Consider the following 15,841-nt stretch of genomic DNA (forward strand, 5'->3'; position numbering starts at 1 on the left):
AAAACATGTATATTCCTTTGATACAATACATGGCCTTTAAAATAGTTCTTATGTTAAACCAAGACAATGAAATATTCTAACTATGAAGTAAGATACTTTTATCCAATTCCATTGCTCTAGGAAATCAATCCAAAAGCCAATTATGAGATCCAGTTTCAGTTCAGATTGATGTCTAGGAAGACTCCTTCAAGACACTCTGGAAAACATAATATAATCTTAGAAACCATTAAAAATAACTAGCAATCTCATTTCTTGAGTGCAATACATTATCCATATATTAAATCTCTTGAGAAAATTTTAGTCTAAAGCAATAAAATCATAATCTAGGAAGCACGATGTAAGTCCAAGACAGTTCTAGGATATTGATTATAGCTAGTTAAGAGCTGAAATCATTTCATACTGTTGCATATGAGAAGACTGAAATAAATTTCCTTCTTTTCCCTTTCCCCGCCCCTTCCCTGCCCTTTCTTTTTTCTCTTATTCTATCCTGTCCTTTCATGCCCTTCTCTTCCCTTTTTCTTGCCTTTCTTCATTTTCCTTTCTAGCAGGAATTGTTCAGTTGTTTTGGTTATGTCCAACTCCTGTACCACCTAGCTGCCTAGAATGTATAAAATGGGACCTTCCTTGGGTTGCTGGGGGCCAACCAAATATAAAATACTTAGAGATAGTCTCGAGTATATTGGGTAGCTTCTACATGGAAAATTTATGGGAAAACATAGATAAAAATCATAAAGAATGGGAAAGCACAGTTGCGTAGTGGGCTGTATTGTTAGAAATATCTGAGTGGCACAATAGAAAGGCTTTGGAGTCAGAGGAATTGGGTTTAAAATCTTGCTTTTGATGTTTACTACCTGTGAGATCCCTTTGGTTCAGGTATCTTATTAAAATGAAAGCATTTGGACTAGATGGAGCCCAAGGTTCTTTCCACTTACAGATTTATGAAAATTATAGAACCCGTGAAGTATTCAAATATGACTGAAAGTACCATTTTTCAAGGAATCCTATTGTGCAAGTGCTGGAATGGTGGGGTGGGTGGAGAGTCGAGGTTGATCAGAATGACCAATTTGGTTTGCAATCTCCACAACTCAGTTAATACATTAGAGAGACAGTTTATAAATATTTTGAACGAATTACAGCAGACATATTGACACCCTTTTTGCCTCTTAAATGTGAAGAGGTTCCAAGTCCTGATGGATTTTGACCGATAGAAATCCAGGTGCAAAATCGGCCATGATTTTGGCAGCCTATAGAAATCAAGCTTGCCAGCTTTGTAAAAACTGAGGCAGAAGTAGATTCAGAGAAGCTATGAAAGGAACAGCCAAAATAACTTTGTCAACGGGGCCTTTCTGGACCCAAGTTTTCTAACACAGCTGCCTTTCCTGCTCTCCCCTCTCCACAAACCTTTTAGATAACATGGAGTAGACCCAGCTTCCCTGTTGCAGCTTAATCTCTAGGGAGCATAAAAAAATTCTTCGGACAATCTCTCAACCTTGATGGGTATCTTAAGTTCATCTGTATCTCATACCTTATCTGAACATTTTTTTTTTTTTTGCTTTTTTTTTTTAAATTAAAGCTTATTTTCAAAACATATGCATGGATAATTTTTCAACATTTACCCTTACAAAACTTTGTATTCTGAATTTCCCCCCTTCCCTCTCCCCTAGATAGCAAGTAATTCAACATGTTAACTGTTAAAATTATAGAACACATGCATTTTCAAATGGAGGGCTATGTTCCAAAAAGTGTCATTGTTTTGCATTCTTGCTGGGTTGGAGCAAAATAAGCTTCCACTGTTTAAATGAGCAAGTGCCTCCTTCTGTCCCAACTTCAAACCTCAACTAAGAGCACTTTAGTGACAAAGCAGCACCTCCAACAGAGGGTGGGACCCGGAGGTTTGGAGGGGAGCCACTCATATAGGAAGATCCCAGCTCTTGGAAAAAGGATCATTCAAGGCAATAGTTGTTAATCTCAAAATAACAACTTGTGAGATGAACCCTTAAGCAAAAAACCAAGACTTATACCCCATACAAAATCAGAGAAAGAAGATCTCCTATAAAACAAAACAAACAAAAAACAATCCTACTGAAATTATTCTAGTCAATCATTTGATAAACATTTATCAGGGTTGGGTGAGTCAAATCAAAAGGTCCCAGAAAACAAGTGGAAAAATCAGTGAATCACAGAATAGTAGCTTGGAATGGGTTAGGTGGACTCCTGGTACTGCTGAATCCAGCTCCCGCTTCTTGCCAGCTCCTTGAGCCCCTTCATTTTTTCAATTAGCATTTTATTTTTCCACATACATGTAAAGATAGTTTTCAACATTCATTTTTGCAAAACTGTGTTCCAAATTTTTTCTCCTCCCTTATCTGCCCCCTCCCCAAGAGAACAAGCAATGTGATGTAGATTAAATATGTGTGAATTCTTTTAAACATATTTCCATATCTGTCATGTTGTACAAGAAATGTCAGAGCAAAAGGAAAAAAAAATCAAGGAAAGAACAACAAAAAGGCGAAAAGAATATGCTTTAATCCATATTTAGTCTCCTATAGTTCTCTCTTTTCTACTGAGAGGGGACATTCTTAACAGACTCCTCCCATTCTTTGGTAGTCCCAGGCAATTATGGAGGAGCCTGTAATTTCAACTCATGGTAAGTCCTAGCCTTCAGTGAACATTTCCTAGAGCTTCGTTGATCAATTGGTCTTTCTCACACTGAATGAGGTTCAAAGTGGTGGTAACAGAACTGCAAAATATTAATGAGCTACTTTATGGGAGGACAAGTTGAGGCAATAATAATTATCCTGAGTGGCTCCACTAACTACTGAACTGGATTTAAGTCACCTATTTAGGACCAGTGGGAAGGCCCAGAGAAGCAGCTTTGTGAAGGTAATATAAAACACCAAGCCCAATATTTCATTACCTGTGTCCTGTTTCAATGTAAAAATAATTGTTTATCCCAAAATATCAACCTGTGATGGGTAAAAGACCGCCACACAAAATCACAAAGGCCTCCAAAATAAACAAAAACCAATCTCATTGAAATTATCGTGTAATTATTTTCTTTCTCATTGAGAGCACAAGCTAAAATGCCTTAATTAACAGCAAAACAAACAAACAAACAAACAAAAAAACCTCCATAACATATGTGACTAAAGGCATAATCTTGGTTTGGCAACCTTGGTATAAAACTCTTTCTGGGAATAAACATTAAAAAAAGATTAAAAGATAACTGATCCAAAAAAGCCCTGTAGAGTCAGATAATTTTACACTTCCCAATTACATCTTAGCCTTTAAATGGCTACTAACTTAATCCTGTATTGGATTATGTGATTCACAAAGAATCCTGTTTAGGTTGAGAATTGTTAAGAGTCTGAGGAATTTAAATGACACACAAGATCACATAATAAGTAGCAGACCTAAAGTTCAAATCCATATTCTGATTATAAAGCCTTTATTCTTTCCACTGCTCTAATTGAGCTTGATTTTTGCTATAATTTCTCCCAAAATAGAACATATATATAATTCCAAATACAAAATTCTGTATACTTATTAAACACAAGTATACAGAATTAAATATACATTTGTTAAACACAAAACTTTTTTTTAAAGGAATATGTTTGAGTAACCTGCCAAAGTTAATAACAGTCAAAAGATCCTAAAATTAACAAAATATCTTGGAAATTTATAACAGAAACCTTATATTCCTATAGAAGGAAGCTTTGCAAAAGAGGTAGCTTGCAATATTGAGAAAGGTATTTTACTAGGTCATCCTGACAGCCTATAATAAATGGTCTAGTAAATATCCCAAAGCACAAGTGTCTCTCTTGAACCCTGTCTTATTCACCTGTTATACCAGAACTTCCCCAGCATTAAGAAACCTTCATGTATTATTTATTTCTGTGATGATGCAGAAGATGTATGTAAAACTTAGTTATGGATGACTAAAATTGATTCAGAGTACTTAATGATTTATTGGGAGTTTTTTGAAAACTTTTTATTCCATTTAGATGATCTGAATTTTGCCTTTTTTAAAAATATATTACAAACATTTAGTTATTATAAATCTGTTAGACTTATGTGAGAAGTAGGCAACTCAAAGAGAATATCTTATAGGAATTAGCTGTGATAACACAGCTACAAAATACTTTTATTTTTATTTCTTTCTAAATGTATTTTTAAATCAAACTCTAGATGTATAACATTCAAGTATTACTAAAATGGATTCACAAATTAAAATTACCATTTTTCAACCTTTTTCTCCATTACAAATTGGCCATGAGGTTCTGTAACATTTGGGGGTAACAGAGCTAAATAAACTGGGGTTTCAGCTCCTTCTTCTGGACTTTTGGTAGCCTTGGGCCCTGCCATGTCGGTTCTCACCCATCCTGGACAGCAGGCATTTAGAAGAATATTATCCCCCTTTCTCTGCTCATTCAGTTGCCTGGCATGGATTCTAGACAAGACAGTGACTCCAATCTTGGACACTCCATAAGCAGAGTTAGGCCATCCTTCCTTCTCATGCACTCCCTTCTTTGTATCTTCTACAAACTTGTTCATGAGCCCCACCAGCTCGTCCTCTGTGATCGTGCTGCTCCGAAACTTCTGCTGCAGTTCTGGGCTGCAGTTTTTAAGAGAACGTAAGCTCACCATGCTGGAGACATTAACCACTCTACCTGCAATAAGACATACGAAGATATCCTTTGTTATGTTGTTTTCACAAAGCATTCTCTTAAAGAATGTAATTTATAGTTATTTCTTCATTAATTTTTGAGATATTGAGATGCATGTACATTTTTAATAGTTGAGGATGCAACTTTTTATTTTGGTAGGACAGGAAGCTATGTTTGTTCACACTTCTAAAAATTATTTTCCAAAGGAATAATAAATGAATAGATGGGAAAAAAATAATGCACTATCTGCAGTACTTAATTGTATATATGAACAGAGATGGCAATGTTGTATGAAGAATTGAACTTATCAATATTTAATTAAAACTCTTCTCAAACAGTGAGAAAAAAGGAAAGAATTTCCTTTCAAACTGGTTATAAAATCATGAAATTAACCCAAAGAGAGTATAGACCTTAGCCCTACGCAGATATCTTTGCATGTACCTTTCAAATGACAAGAAGTAAAAATGGTCCTGTTGATTTAAATGTATTTTCTTGCATGGGTGGTATAATAAAAATTTTATTGTCAGATAAAGGTGAAGCTAGTGTGGTCCTGTGAAAATCTGTATGGAGCTAGGGCCATATCTACAGCCTGGCAAAGAATCACAGAGGGACACTGTGGAAAATGAATGAATGCTATATTCAAAATACACATTTTTCATTGTGAACCTATGGTCATTAATTATTATCATTTCCATACAAACGGCATCTACAACCACAATTCTATTACATACAACTTGTTTTTTTTGTCTGAAGTTTCTTCTGCTTGCTTTTTTTTTTTTAAAGTTAATTTTTCTCCATTTTGGAGGGCTTTCTTTTTTTGCATCACTTTTTGCTGTATCTCCACAATAATCCCCCCTTCTAAAAGCATTCTCTTAAAAAAAAAAGTCAAGCAAAACGAACTGATGTATTGGGTTGTGTCTGGGACAAATATCTCCTTCTGTATCCATAGTTCATGCCCAAGAGGTGAGATATGTAACTCACTAGTCTTCTTGGGAGCCGTGATTAGTTGTTCCACTGATCACAATACTGTTTCATCTTTTTTTACTTATGATTATTAAGAGTTAGTTTTCCTCTGCTGATGTAAAAAATTATTTTAAAGTTATTTAGATATTCAGTAAGCTGTTACTAGGAAGCTTATTGAGTGTTTAACAAAAATGCACAGGTTTTATATACATATACACACATACATATATAAATACACACTCATATAATGCATATATATACACACATACAGATATATACATATATGCACAGACATGCATACACATATACTTATACACACATCTATGTATATACATACTATGAGAAAGGTATTTTATATAGATATATATATATATCTCAATCATGCAAATACTTATTTCAAACACTTGGGGAGAATCCCAGAGTGTAATAATTTATATGCAAGATAGTAAGAACCAATGTGAAATTTTTATGGGACTTTTAATGTAGATAAGGAAATGGAGGCTGGGAGTCAGATTATAAATGTGTGTTGATCTCAATGGATTTTCCACTAAGCAAATGAGTGACCTTGGTCAGAGTGCTGGAATTCTAAGGAATATTTTTTATTCTAAAGGAATATTCTAGGCAATAAAGGTAACTTATTTGAAAAGTAAAATAAGATGGCATGATCATTTCTGAAGTTCCTTTTGGTTACAATATTCTGTAATCCCTATGATCTTTCTAAACAGAAATTTTCCAAAATGCCTCATTATCACGATTTTACATGTAGCATCCCCTCTGGAAACCTCCTCAACTTACCCCTCACTTGGCTTGGACCCCTAGGAGCACTCTTCTCCACAGCTCAGCTCCTTACTGCCAGGGCTAATGATGGCTCACTACCCAGTGCTCCCTTTTCTGCTGCCATGGATCACACTAATGGATTAACTCTTACTGGTTCACTCTACTTCCTCTAGGCCACTTGTAATTTATACCAAAGCTTCTTAAACTATGAGTTGCAAAATTACTATTTATTGTCAATAAATGTTTGACTTGTATACCTATTTTATATGCCTACATATCCAAGGTCATGTAAAAATTTCTCTGAAGAAAAGGGGTTGCAGGTAGAAAAAATTTAGGAGATGCTACTTTACATCACTGCGGCACCAGCTGGCAATCTTCAACTGAGGGACTCTTAGAAGGATGGAGGGTCCCTGTCCTGGGGCTGGCAGAAGCCTCTTTAGGCATTTCATCCCTTCATGTCAAGGTCCTTGGACTTAGCCTTTCCCAGGACAGGCCTGGGTTCTGTCGGAGACCTCACCTAAAGTCAGGACAACCATCTAATACATTTCCCAAGCTTAGTCACAACTAGGCAATGGTGATTTGCCTATTACTGAACAGTTTGGGGTTTCAAAGTTTTCCCAGTTCTTTAAAATCAGAAAGATCACCATCTTGTGTGGTCTTTGTACCTCCTTTCAGTAAAGCTTCCTCTCCCTCTGCCTCCCCACTCTCACTACAAAAAAAATAAATTCTAGAGTACCTCATTCATAGGCACATTAAGAAATAAAAATAAGAGTAATTTTTCAAAAAGAAAAATTTATTGAGCACATAACATTTTTACAATCATGTTGTTAAATGTTTACCAGAGCACAGCTAAATAAACTATTTCTTGTCAACCAACAGTTTTTTTTTTCCTCATTAGTTTTTAAGAGAGATATTCATATTATTAATAATGCAACTTTTTGCTTTGGATATGATTGAGATCTAAGAAGGCTGATTCTCAGAGAAAAATGGAATTAAGGTCTTGTAGGCATGTTTAATAAGAATAAAAATCGCCTTTTTCTTTCCTGTCTTTTTCTGTGCTCTCTATTCCATCTATGTTTTTTCCCCCTCATCTCCGGTTATCCAAGTCCAATCTATCCTCTAGGGCAGGGCTTCTTAAACTTTTTCCAATCATGACCCTTTTCACTCAAGAAATTTTTACATGACCCCAGATATACAGGTATACAAATCAAACATTTATGCATAATAAATCATAATTTAACAATCCCCAATTCACTTATGAGATCCCATATAAGATTGTGAACCACAGTGTAAGAAGGGGGGTTCTGGAGGCCAAGCTCAAATAAATCTTTCTTCACACATCTGACTATGGCAGATGATAATTTCTACTAAGCCCGTTTCCCAAGGAAAAAAGGAACCTCCATGTTCTAAAATATTCTTAGCAGCTCTTTTCGTGGTGGCACAGAATTACAGGGAAGTCTTGACTGGGAAATGGCTGAACAAGTTGTGGTGCATGACTTTGATAGAATACTACTGTGACATAAGAAATAATTAGCTCAGTGATCTTTGAAAAACAGAGACTTGCATAAAAAACAGTGAAATGAGCAGAACCAAGAGAATGTACGGCGTAACAATATTGTTTTAGAAACAATTCTGAAAGAATATTTTACTTTATTATAAACAGCCAAATTAACTGCAAAAGACATGAAGATTCTATCTGTACCCAGAGAAAGAACTGATAAATAAGACGTATGTATAGAATGGTTTCACATATATTTTAACACACATATACACACATCTCTAGGGAAGAGATGAAGTAGGGAGAAGGAAAAAGGAAAGAAAAGTTAATAACTTTATTGTGTATTTAAAAGAAATAGTAAAATTATACACAATAGATTTGCAGTTTCATGTAAAATCATTTTTTCTATTCTGTTATGAAAAAAAAAATTATAGTATTCATATTATTTTGTATCGTTACATTTTATGTATTTTTGGTACCCTTCTCATTGTACCTAACATAGGTGTTAAAAGAAAAAAAAATCTGTTGAATGAATAACACTGGCCCATGGTGGGTTAGTGGATCAGTCTATAGTGTTACATAAAAAAAAAGAAAAGCAAATCAGAAATTTTCTTTTTGCTATAATTATCCTTTGAATAACCATACTCTGGGATAGACTAAAACAAACATAAGTATACAAAGGAATTTTTGTCAAAATCACAAACTACTAAGGTTTTTAATAGCTTTTTAAAAGATAATCTAGTTTGACTTAGCTTTTAGGAAAACATATTTCAAAGAGTTCAGAGAAAAAAAATGTAAGATTCCATGGACCAAAGTATTTTAAGAAAAGTCAGCCTAGGAGACATACAAATGATTGAGAATGAAATTATGAAGATGCAATAGCACCACAATTCTTATGAGTAAGAAGAAAATGGGATCTGTCTTAAAAGACCAAACTGGATGTATAGGGAACTCACTAATCAAATCAAGATTTTGAATAAAAATATACAGATGATTGCTAGAGTGCAGCACAGTCCTATAAAAATAGTGTTAGCAGGATGATTTCAGAAAGGCTTGGAGAGACTTACACGAACTGATGCTGAGTGAAACGAGCAGGGCCAGGAGATCCTTATATACTTCAACAACAATACTATATGATGACCAATTCTGATGGACCTGGCCATCCTCAGCAATGAGATGAACTAAATCAGTTCCAATGGAGCTGTAATGAACTGAACCAGCTATACCCAGCGAAAGAACTCTGGGAGATGACTAAAAACCATTACATTGAATTCCCAATCCCTACATTTTTGCCCACCTGCATTTTTTATTTCCTTCACAGGCTAATTGTACAATATTTCAGAGTCCGATTCTTTTTGTACAGCAAAATAACGGTTTGGTTATGTATATTTATTTTGTATTTAATTTATATTTTAATATATTTAACATCTACTGGATATCCTGCCATCTGGGGGAGGGGGTGGGGAGAAGGAGGGGAAAAATTGGAATAAGAGGTTTGGCAATTGTCAATGTTGTAAAGTTACCCATACATATAACCTGTAAATAAAAGGCTATTTAAAAAAAAAATAGTGTTAGCAATGTTCCAAGTTCAGAATGACCTAGAACTGGGTGAGGGAAGATAGGAAAGTTTGTTTTTTTGGTCCATTTCAACAGAGGAGGATCAAAGAATAAGACCTTTGCTCAGAATGATTAGTTTCTGTCGATGGTAGATAGGTGAATGCCGCCCCCCCTTTTAAATAGCTTTTTATTTACAAATTATTTGCATGAGTAATTTTACAGCTTTGACAATTGCCAAATCTTTTGTTCCAATTTTTCCCCTCCTTTCCCCCACCCCCTCCCCTAGATGGCAGGTTAACCAATATATGTTAAATATATTAAAGTATAAATTAAATACAAAATAAGTACACGTGAATGCCTTTTTACATAGGAAATGACAGGGGAAAAAAAGGGGGAGGGGGAGAGGGAAACAGCTGATAACCAAGAAAAGGACCCTGGCAAGCTAGAATCCTGGCTGAATCTAATAAGATGAAATTCATGATTGGGGAGGCATTTTTATAAAAGTTCTGAAAAATTCAGGGGTTTTAACGGATTACAAAGTTAACTAAGTGAATTAGCAGTGTGATATAGCAACTAAAAAATCATCTAGGAATAGGGAAGGGATCAGTTCAATGCTGTTACTGGAGATGGGAGCAGTGTGTAGTGTTCGAGATATACACAGGACACAGGATATCTACATTATTAACATTTTTCTATTATCTTTTTAAGTCTAGAAAATCCACAATAAATCAAGCTGTGATTTCTAACATCTGCTGATTTCCAAAGTGTAAATGTTTATGAAAACTGAGCAATCAGCTTGGGTTCAAATTGGCTCCAACACAACCCTATCCACCTGGTAACCTGTGTAGTTTGCTCTATATTTTTTGGCCTATTGCTATTCTGAGTATTCAACTCTCTGGAGATTTAGAAAATGAAACCATCTGATTATTTAAAATATCACTGGTCTCTAGGAAGAAATCATCTGTACAATGTTCTCTCATCCAGGTCCTCAGGATGTTAAAGCACTTCTTACTCCAAAGACTGCCTTAACTCATCTGAATGGAGACCAGCTACCTTACACGGTTGTCTTATTCTAATGATCAGTATTTTTTTTAAACAAACTTTTTAAAAAATTGCTGCTAAACTGTATACTTTCTTTAGCTAAATATATAAAAAGGGAATTGCTTTTCTGATGAGAAATATGACTTTAATGACCTTAGGCCTGTTTCATTTACCAAAAACCATCTGACTTAGAAACAGGAACTCCAAGTCTCCCTCCTGAAAGCTATTGTGAGACTGTCACATGAGCAGGAGTTATATCAAATCTGTAAATGCTTTTTATGATTTTGTACTGGTTAATTTTAAAATAACGTTAAATTGGTATGTGTGTTAAAATTAGAAACTTAATTGATTGTGATATAGATTGGTTCAGTTCTACCTGAACTGATAAGCCAGTGGGTTCTTTCTGAGACTGTAGAAGCCAAATTTGGCTTATCTCGTACCCTAAATCAAAAAACTAACAGGAGGTGGAAAAAGTGTTAAAGAATCTGTTATTATCAGTTTTACTAATTCATTAAATGTAATTTAGGAAATTGGGTATTTCTACCTACTTGTGAATTAAAGAGGAAATTACAGCTGATCATTTGGCTGTTACTTATGAAAATTCTAAGACTGTTCATTATGTTAAAATCTACAGTTGGTAATTACTGTAGGTGTAGAACAAAAGCAAAAATGAGATTAATAGTTACTGGAGTGGAGAGATCCTCGATCTGTAAATTAGTCAGGAGAAGTCACTCCTATATATGGATAGATGTAAATACCAGAGGTGGGAATAACTTGTCAAATAGAGACTGAATTATACAACTGGTTTCAGAATTAAAATGTACCCTCTTTTGGTAGAATATGAATGGCAGAGAGAAGGAAGGTTTAAAAAATCCCCACTTTAAATCAATTTGAGAAATCCAGAGGATGTGGTATGTGTGTGTTAAATAATACACTATATCACTGGAGGGAAAAGTAAGATTGCAATCAGTAATAACCCACCCCTCAGCCCCCACCCAAGCAGTTGGGGTTAAGTGACTTGCCCAGGGTCACACAGATAGGAACTGTTAAGTATCTGAGGGCAGATTTGAACTCAGGTCCTCCCGACTTCAGGGCTGGTGCTCTATCCACTACACCACCTAGCTGCCCCAAAGAATAAGATTTTAAGAATTATATACTGGAAGTTCCTTATCCTTTTCAGCCCTTGGGAAATAACTGGCCCAGACAACACCTATGGAGTTTCTAATTCCAGGAGACTGGGTGCCTTTTAAATTGTGGAAGGCTCGGAGTGAGAAGGACCTTATCAGATGTTACTGATGACCATGGTCCAGAGGCTGAGAAGAGAGAAGACTCTTCACCAAGGTTGGAGGACTTGGGGAGAAATCTCAAGAATGGACTGACTGCCGAGGATAATTTGTAACCTACAAAAATGGACTTTGTGCCAGGGCAATTAATGTTTTGGTGGGGTAGGGAGATATATCAAAGAAAAATCCTAAGGATAGTTGGAGTGAACAGGTAGGAACATCAAGCTCAGCCCCTCCTCTGGGACCCTTGATCCCCCTATTTAATAAATTAAATACTATGCTTCTTGAAACCATCTTGTCAGCTCTGGGAAAGGAGTTTGTTTAGATTTTAGTCTCCAAACAAGGAATAGGTTTATTAATAATATAGCAGTTTGTTACATATAAAAGAGATTTATGTTTCTTTATGTCAGAATGAGTTTTTGCTACAAAGGGTCAAAATATGTTAAATAAAATCTCTTATGTATATGTAAAGTTTAGTAAACTGTTTTAATTGGTTGTATTGTCATCTTAAAGCTGTACCCATTATTTAAAGGAATTCTGAGAATAGCAGTTTATGCCCTTGTCTCTTTGAATATGTTTCTACTATATAAACATATATACTAAATATACAATTTAGAATTTTTCTATTTATTGAACATTTTAAAAGCAAAACGATTTCTCCAATGTTGGACTTAAAACCATGTACTTAGATATGAAAGATAAGCTGTGAACTTCCTCAAATGAATTTCTTACTATTATCAATATAAGATCATAGTCAATACTTATTTAGGATATGTGATCCTTGAGAGATAATTCATCTGAAGCTTTGATTAATGAGATTTGCTATATGAGATAAAATCTCCTGGGATTTTAGCTGATATTATTTGAGTTAAATTCAAGTGTGATTATTTGATGGATCAACTCAGTAATTCATCTGAAAGGAATATGCCACAAGCTACTTAGAAGCGTATGATCCTCAATTGTTACAGGTGGAAATAAGTATTTGGGCAAGAGCCGTGAGGACAATCTTGCCCCCTCCCCTTAAGATGGGTTCCTTCTTGACTTGATTACCCAGTGGTGTTCTTTTGAATAAGAACCCACCTGATTATTCCTGAGTGTGGCTAGAAAGTGGAATTGTTGCTACATGATTAAATGAAAACTGCCTTTCTCTGCCTGACTGCTTGTTGGGAGGGAAACACCTTTTCTTGCAAGATCATAATAAAATTTCTTTCTGCTTCTACCTTGAGAAATCTTGATTTATTTGAGTCAGTGGTCTTTGTCCCACACAAGACTGGTGGTAGGGTGGGGGGGCTACAGTTACCAATGAGGAGATCTTATTCAGAGGAAAAAACTTCCTCTAAAGGTGTGGGGGTGTCCCAAGCAGCATTTTCCAAATCATTTAAATTAAATATATCTCCTTTGGGGATAAATTATTTTTTAGATCTTCATGGGGGGAAAAAAACCCTGAATTCCTAAATTCTTTATCTTTTGTAGGGAGAGAAATCTTGATGCAGAGATCTGCATTTTTTTTTTTTTTTTTTTTTGGCTAAGTCATACTTCAAATAATTTAGCCAAACATTTCCCAATCTCCCTGAATTAAAAGGGAGGAACCATGTAACCTAGACACAGAGGTGGGAGTGGCATTAGAGATTATCAAATCTCATTTCTACTTTACAACTGTTAGAATGAAGGCCCAGACCTTTGGAATAATCAGCAAAGACAACATTTTTAGAATTGGAGCCAGAACTTCTGTTTTGTTTACTATATGTTTGCTAGTTCTAGATCTTTCCTTTTTGTACATACAAGGGTAGTGTTTTGAACTTCAAATATTTACCTTGGGGTTTTATCAGAGGCAGTAATTCTGCAGATACAGCTCGGGTACCAAAAAAGTTGGTTTTCATGGTCACCTCAGCTTGAACAGGAAAAGGTGTGGTATCAGCAACTAAGAAAAAAAAGGTGGAAGAGGCAAAAAAAAAAAATCAGAATAATTGAAACAGTAATCAAATTGAGCATTTCTATTTGTAAAGCAAAGAAATCACACAGGTAGTTAATATCTAATATCTAAATATTCAAAGTTACAGTTGAACTCTAGACTTTGTGCTCAATCTAAGAGCACACTTAAGAGTTGCAGGAAAAATGAAAACTCCACCAAAATATCCAGGCTAGTCAGTGCATTATGACCTCAGCACAGTTAGAGGCTAAAACTTCGGAGAGAGCATACATATAAATGGAATCTGTGATTACATAAAATGTATTTGGAGATATACAATAACATTCCCAATCACCTCCCGGAATTTGACACCTTGGGAAATACAGAAACCGGAGAGTTTCGTCAATATCTTTGTAAAGTACAAATATTTAGCAATTTCACAAGGACTTAGGGAAGAAACTATGTGCAAACAAAAACACCACTGGGGATATAACACAAAGTATCCTGTTTGCGCTCTGCTAGAAGGCTACATCTACATCAATAAGTCAAAAGGAGATACAAACAAAATGATAGAAATTTCCTGAGTTGGAGCGCTGGATAATATTTGAGCTCAAATTAGGTCCCAGATACTTACTAGCTGTGTCACTTAACCCTTTTGCCACCGATTCTCCAGAAAACCCGCAAACCACTCCAGTATTTCTGCCAAGAAACCCTGGGCAGTAAGATCCATGCGGTCACCAAGAGGAGAATGCATTAGCAATCTATGACTATTACAAACCTTGAATTCTAAGGTCACTTGCCCCAAAGACTTTTTTTTTTTTTTCTTGGAGGAAGTTTTACTGTCAGTATGCTCAATTTTAGTGACTTTCATTCACAAACCGTCTCACCCCCTTTCCATACCTTTGAAGGCCATTCCAGCATTGTTAACAAGCAAATCCACACCCCCGTAACGCTCCTTAAGAAATTTGCCCAGGGTCTGGATGCTCTGCAGGTCATCGATGTCCAACTGGTGGAAAAGAGGGTTCAGCCCCTCCTCCTTCAGCTTCTTCACAGCCTCCTGGCCCCGGGTCACATCCCTGGAGGTGAGAATCACGTCCCCGGAGAATTTCTTGCACAGATCCCGCACGATGGCGAAGCCGATCCCCTTGTTACTCCCGGTCACCACGGCCACTTTGTTGGAAGACATGACTGGGCTGCGGTGCAGGGCAGGAAATCCAAAACAGGGACCGGGGGAACTAGTGCTCTGGGACACGCAAACCGGGAGGGAAAGCGAGCGTTAATGCCCGAGCGGCAAGGGGGAACAGGCACAGGTTCTAAAGCCCACACACGCAGGCGCAGCTCCTCCCGCCTAGGGCTACTGGCTGAGCCTGAGTGCGTAACTTCCCAAGGTCTCTTCTCCGCCTCTACACTCGTCTGTTTTTCTCCTCTAAAGTTCCAGGTGAAGGGGGGGGGGAAGCAAAAAACAAACCCCCCCCCAAACCTTTAAAAAAGTTGATACATTTTCTTTTATCTCCCTCGGTTGCTCTCTTGGGATAATTATTTAGCTCCTAAATGCTTGTTTTTGGTAGTCTTACTGTTATAAACTAGACCCTTCTCCACTCATTTACTTATTGATCTCAGCTTCAGCTATAAATATTTTAACTTAATTGAATTTCATACTAGTTACTATAGACTTGGTTTCTATTTTCATTCTTATTAGTGAGGTGATATTTTTCAAAATCCATCAAAACATTTTATAACTTGGCAAGTAATTCCTTTGCTATTTTTTAATTTGTAGAAAAGTCTGATTGTTAGTGAGTTCCATAATAATTGATATGTAAATACGTGGAGTGACTTAATTACCAAAAGCAAATAAAAGAATTTCATATGGTATATTAAAAATATCTATAATTTCTCCCTTGATGATTTCATCTTATTTGTAAGCTTTTTTTTTTTTTTTTGTGAATGGTGATGTTTATGAGTGAATCGTTTTTATGAGTGAAGTATGTTTTTGTCACATACACATTAATGAGCATTGTCAGAGAATTCTGTGTATGACAATGCTCATTAATGTATATGTGACAAAAACAGCTGCTGATTTGGGAATGCCCTGAGCAAATCCCTAGATGTTGGGTGCTGTTGACTCATTTAATGAGAGAAGACAGTT

At 35.9% G+C, this 15,841-nt stretch overlaps 1 protein-coding gene across 1 annotated transcript; it reads right to left on the reverse strand.

Moving 5' to 3' along the window:
• Nucleotides 1-3,028: 3,028 nt before the first annotated feature.
• LOC100920969 (carbonyl reductase [NADPH] 1) lies at nucleotides 3,029-15,044 on the reverse strand. Its single transcript, XM_003763411.4, has 3 exons — nucleotides 14,596-15,044; nucleotides 13,600-13,707; nucleotides 3,029-4,670 (listed from the first exon to the last, which is right to left on the reverse strand). Exons 1-3 carry the CDS (start codon nucleotides 14,879-14,881, stop codon nucleotides 4,234-4,236), a joined length of 831 nt encoding a protein of 276 aa, XP_003763459.1. The 5' UTR covers nucleotides 14,882-15,044; the 3' UTR covers nucleotides 3,029-4,233.
• Between the last annotated feature and the right edge of the window lie 797 nt (nucleotides 15,045-15,841).

Source organism: Sarcophilus harrisii, chromosome 3, assembly GCF_902635505.1.
Source record: "Sarcophilus harrisii chromosome 3, mSarHar1.11, whole genome shotgun sequence".
NCBI classification, from domain to species: Eukaryota; Metazoa; Chordata; class Mammalia; order Dasyuromorphia; family Dasyuridae; genus Sarcophilus; species Sarcophilus harrisii.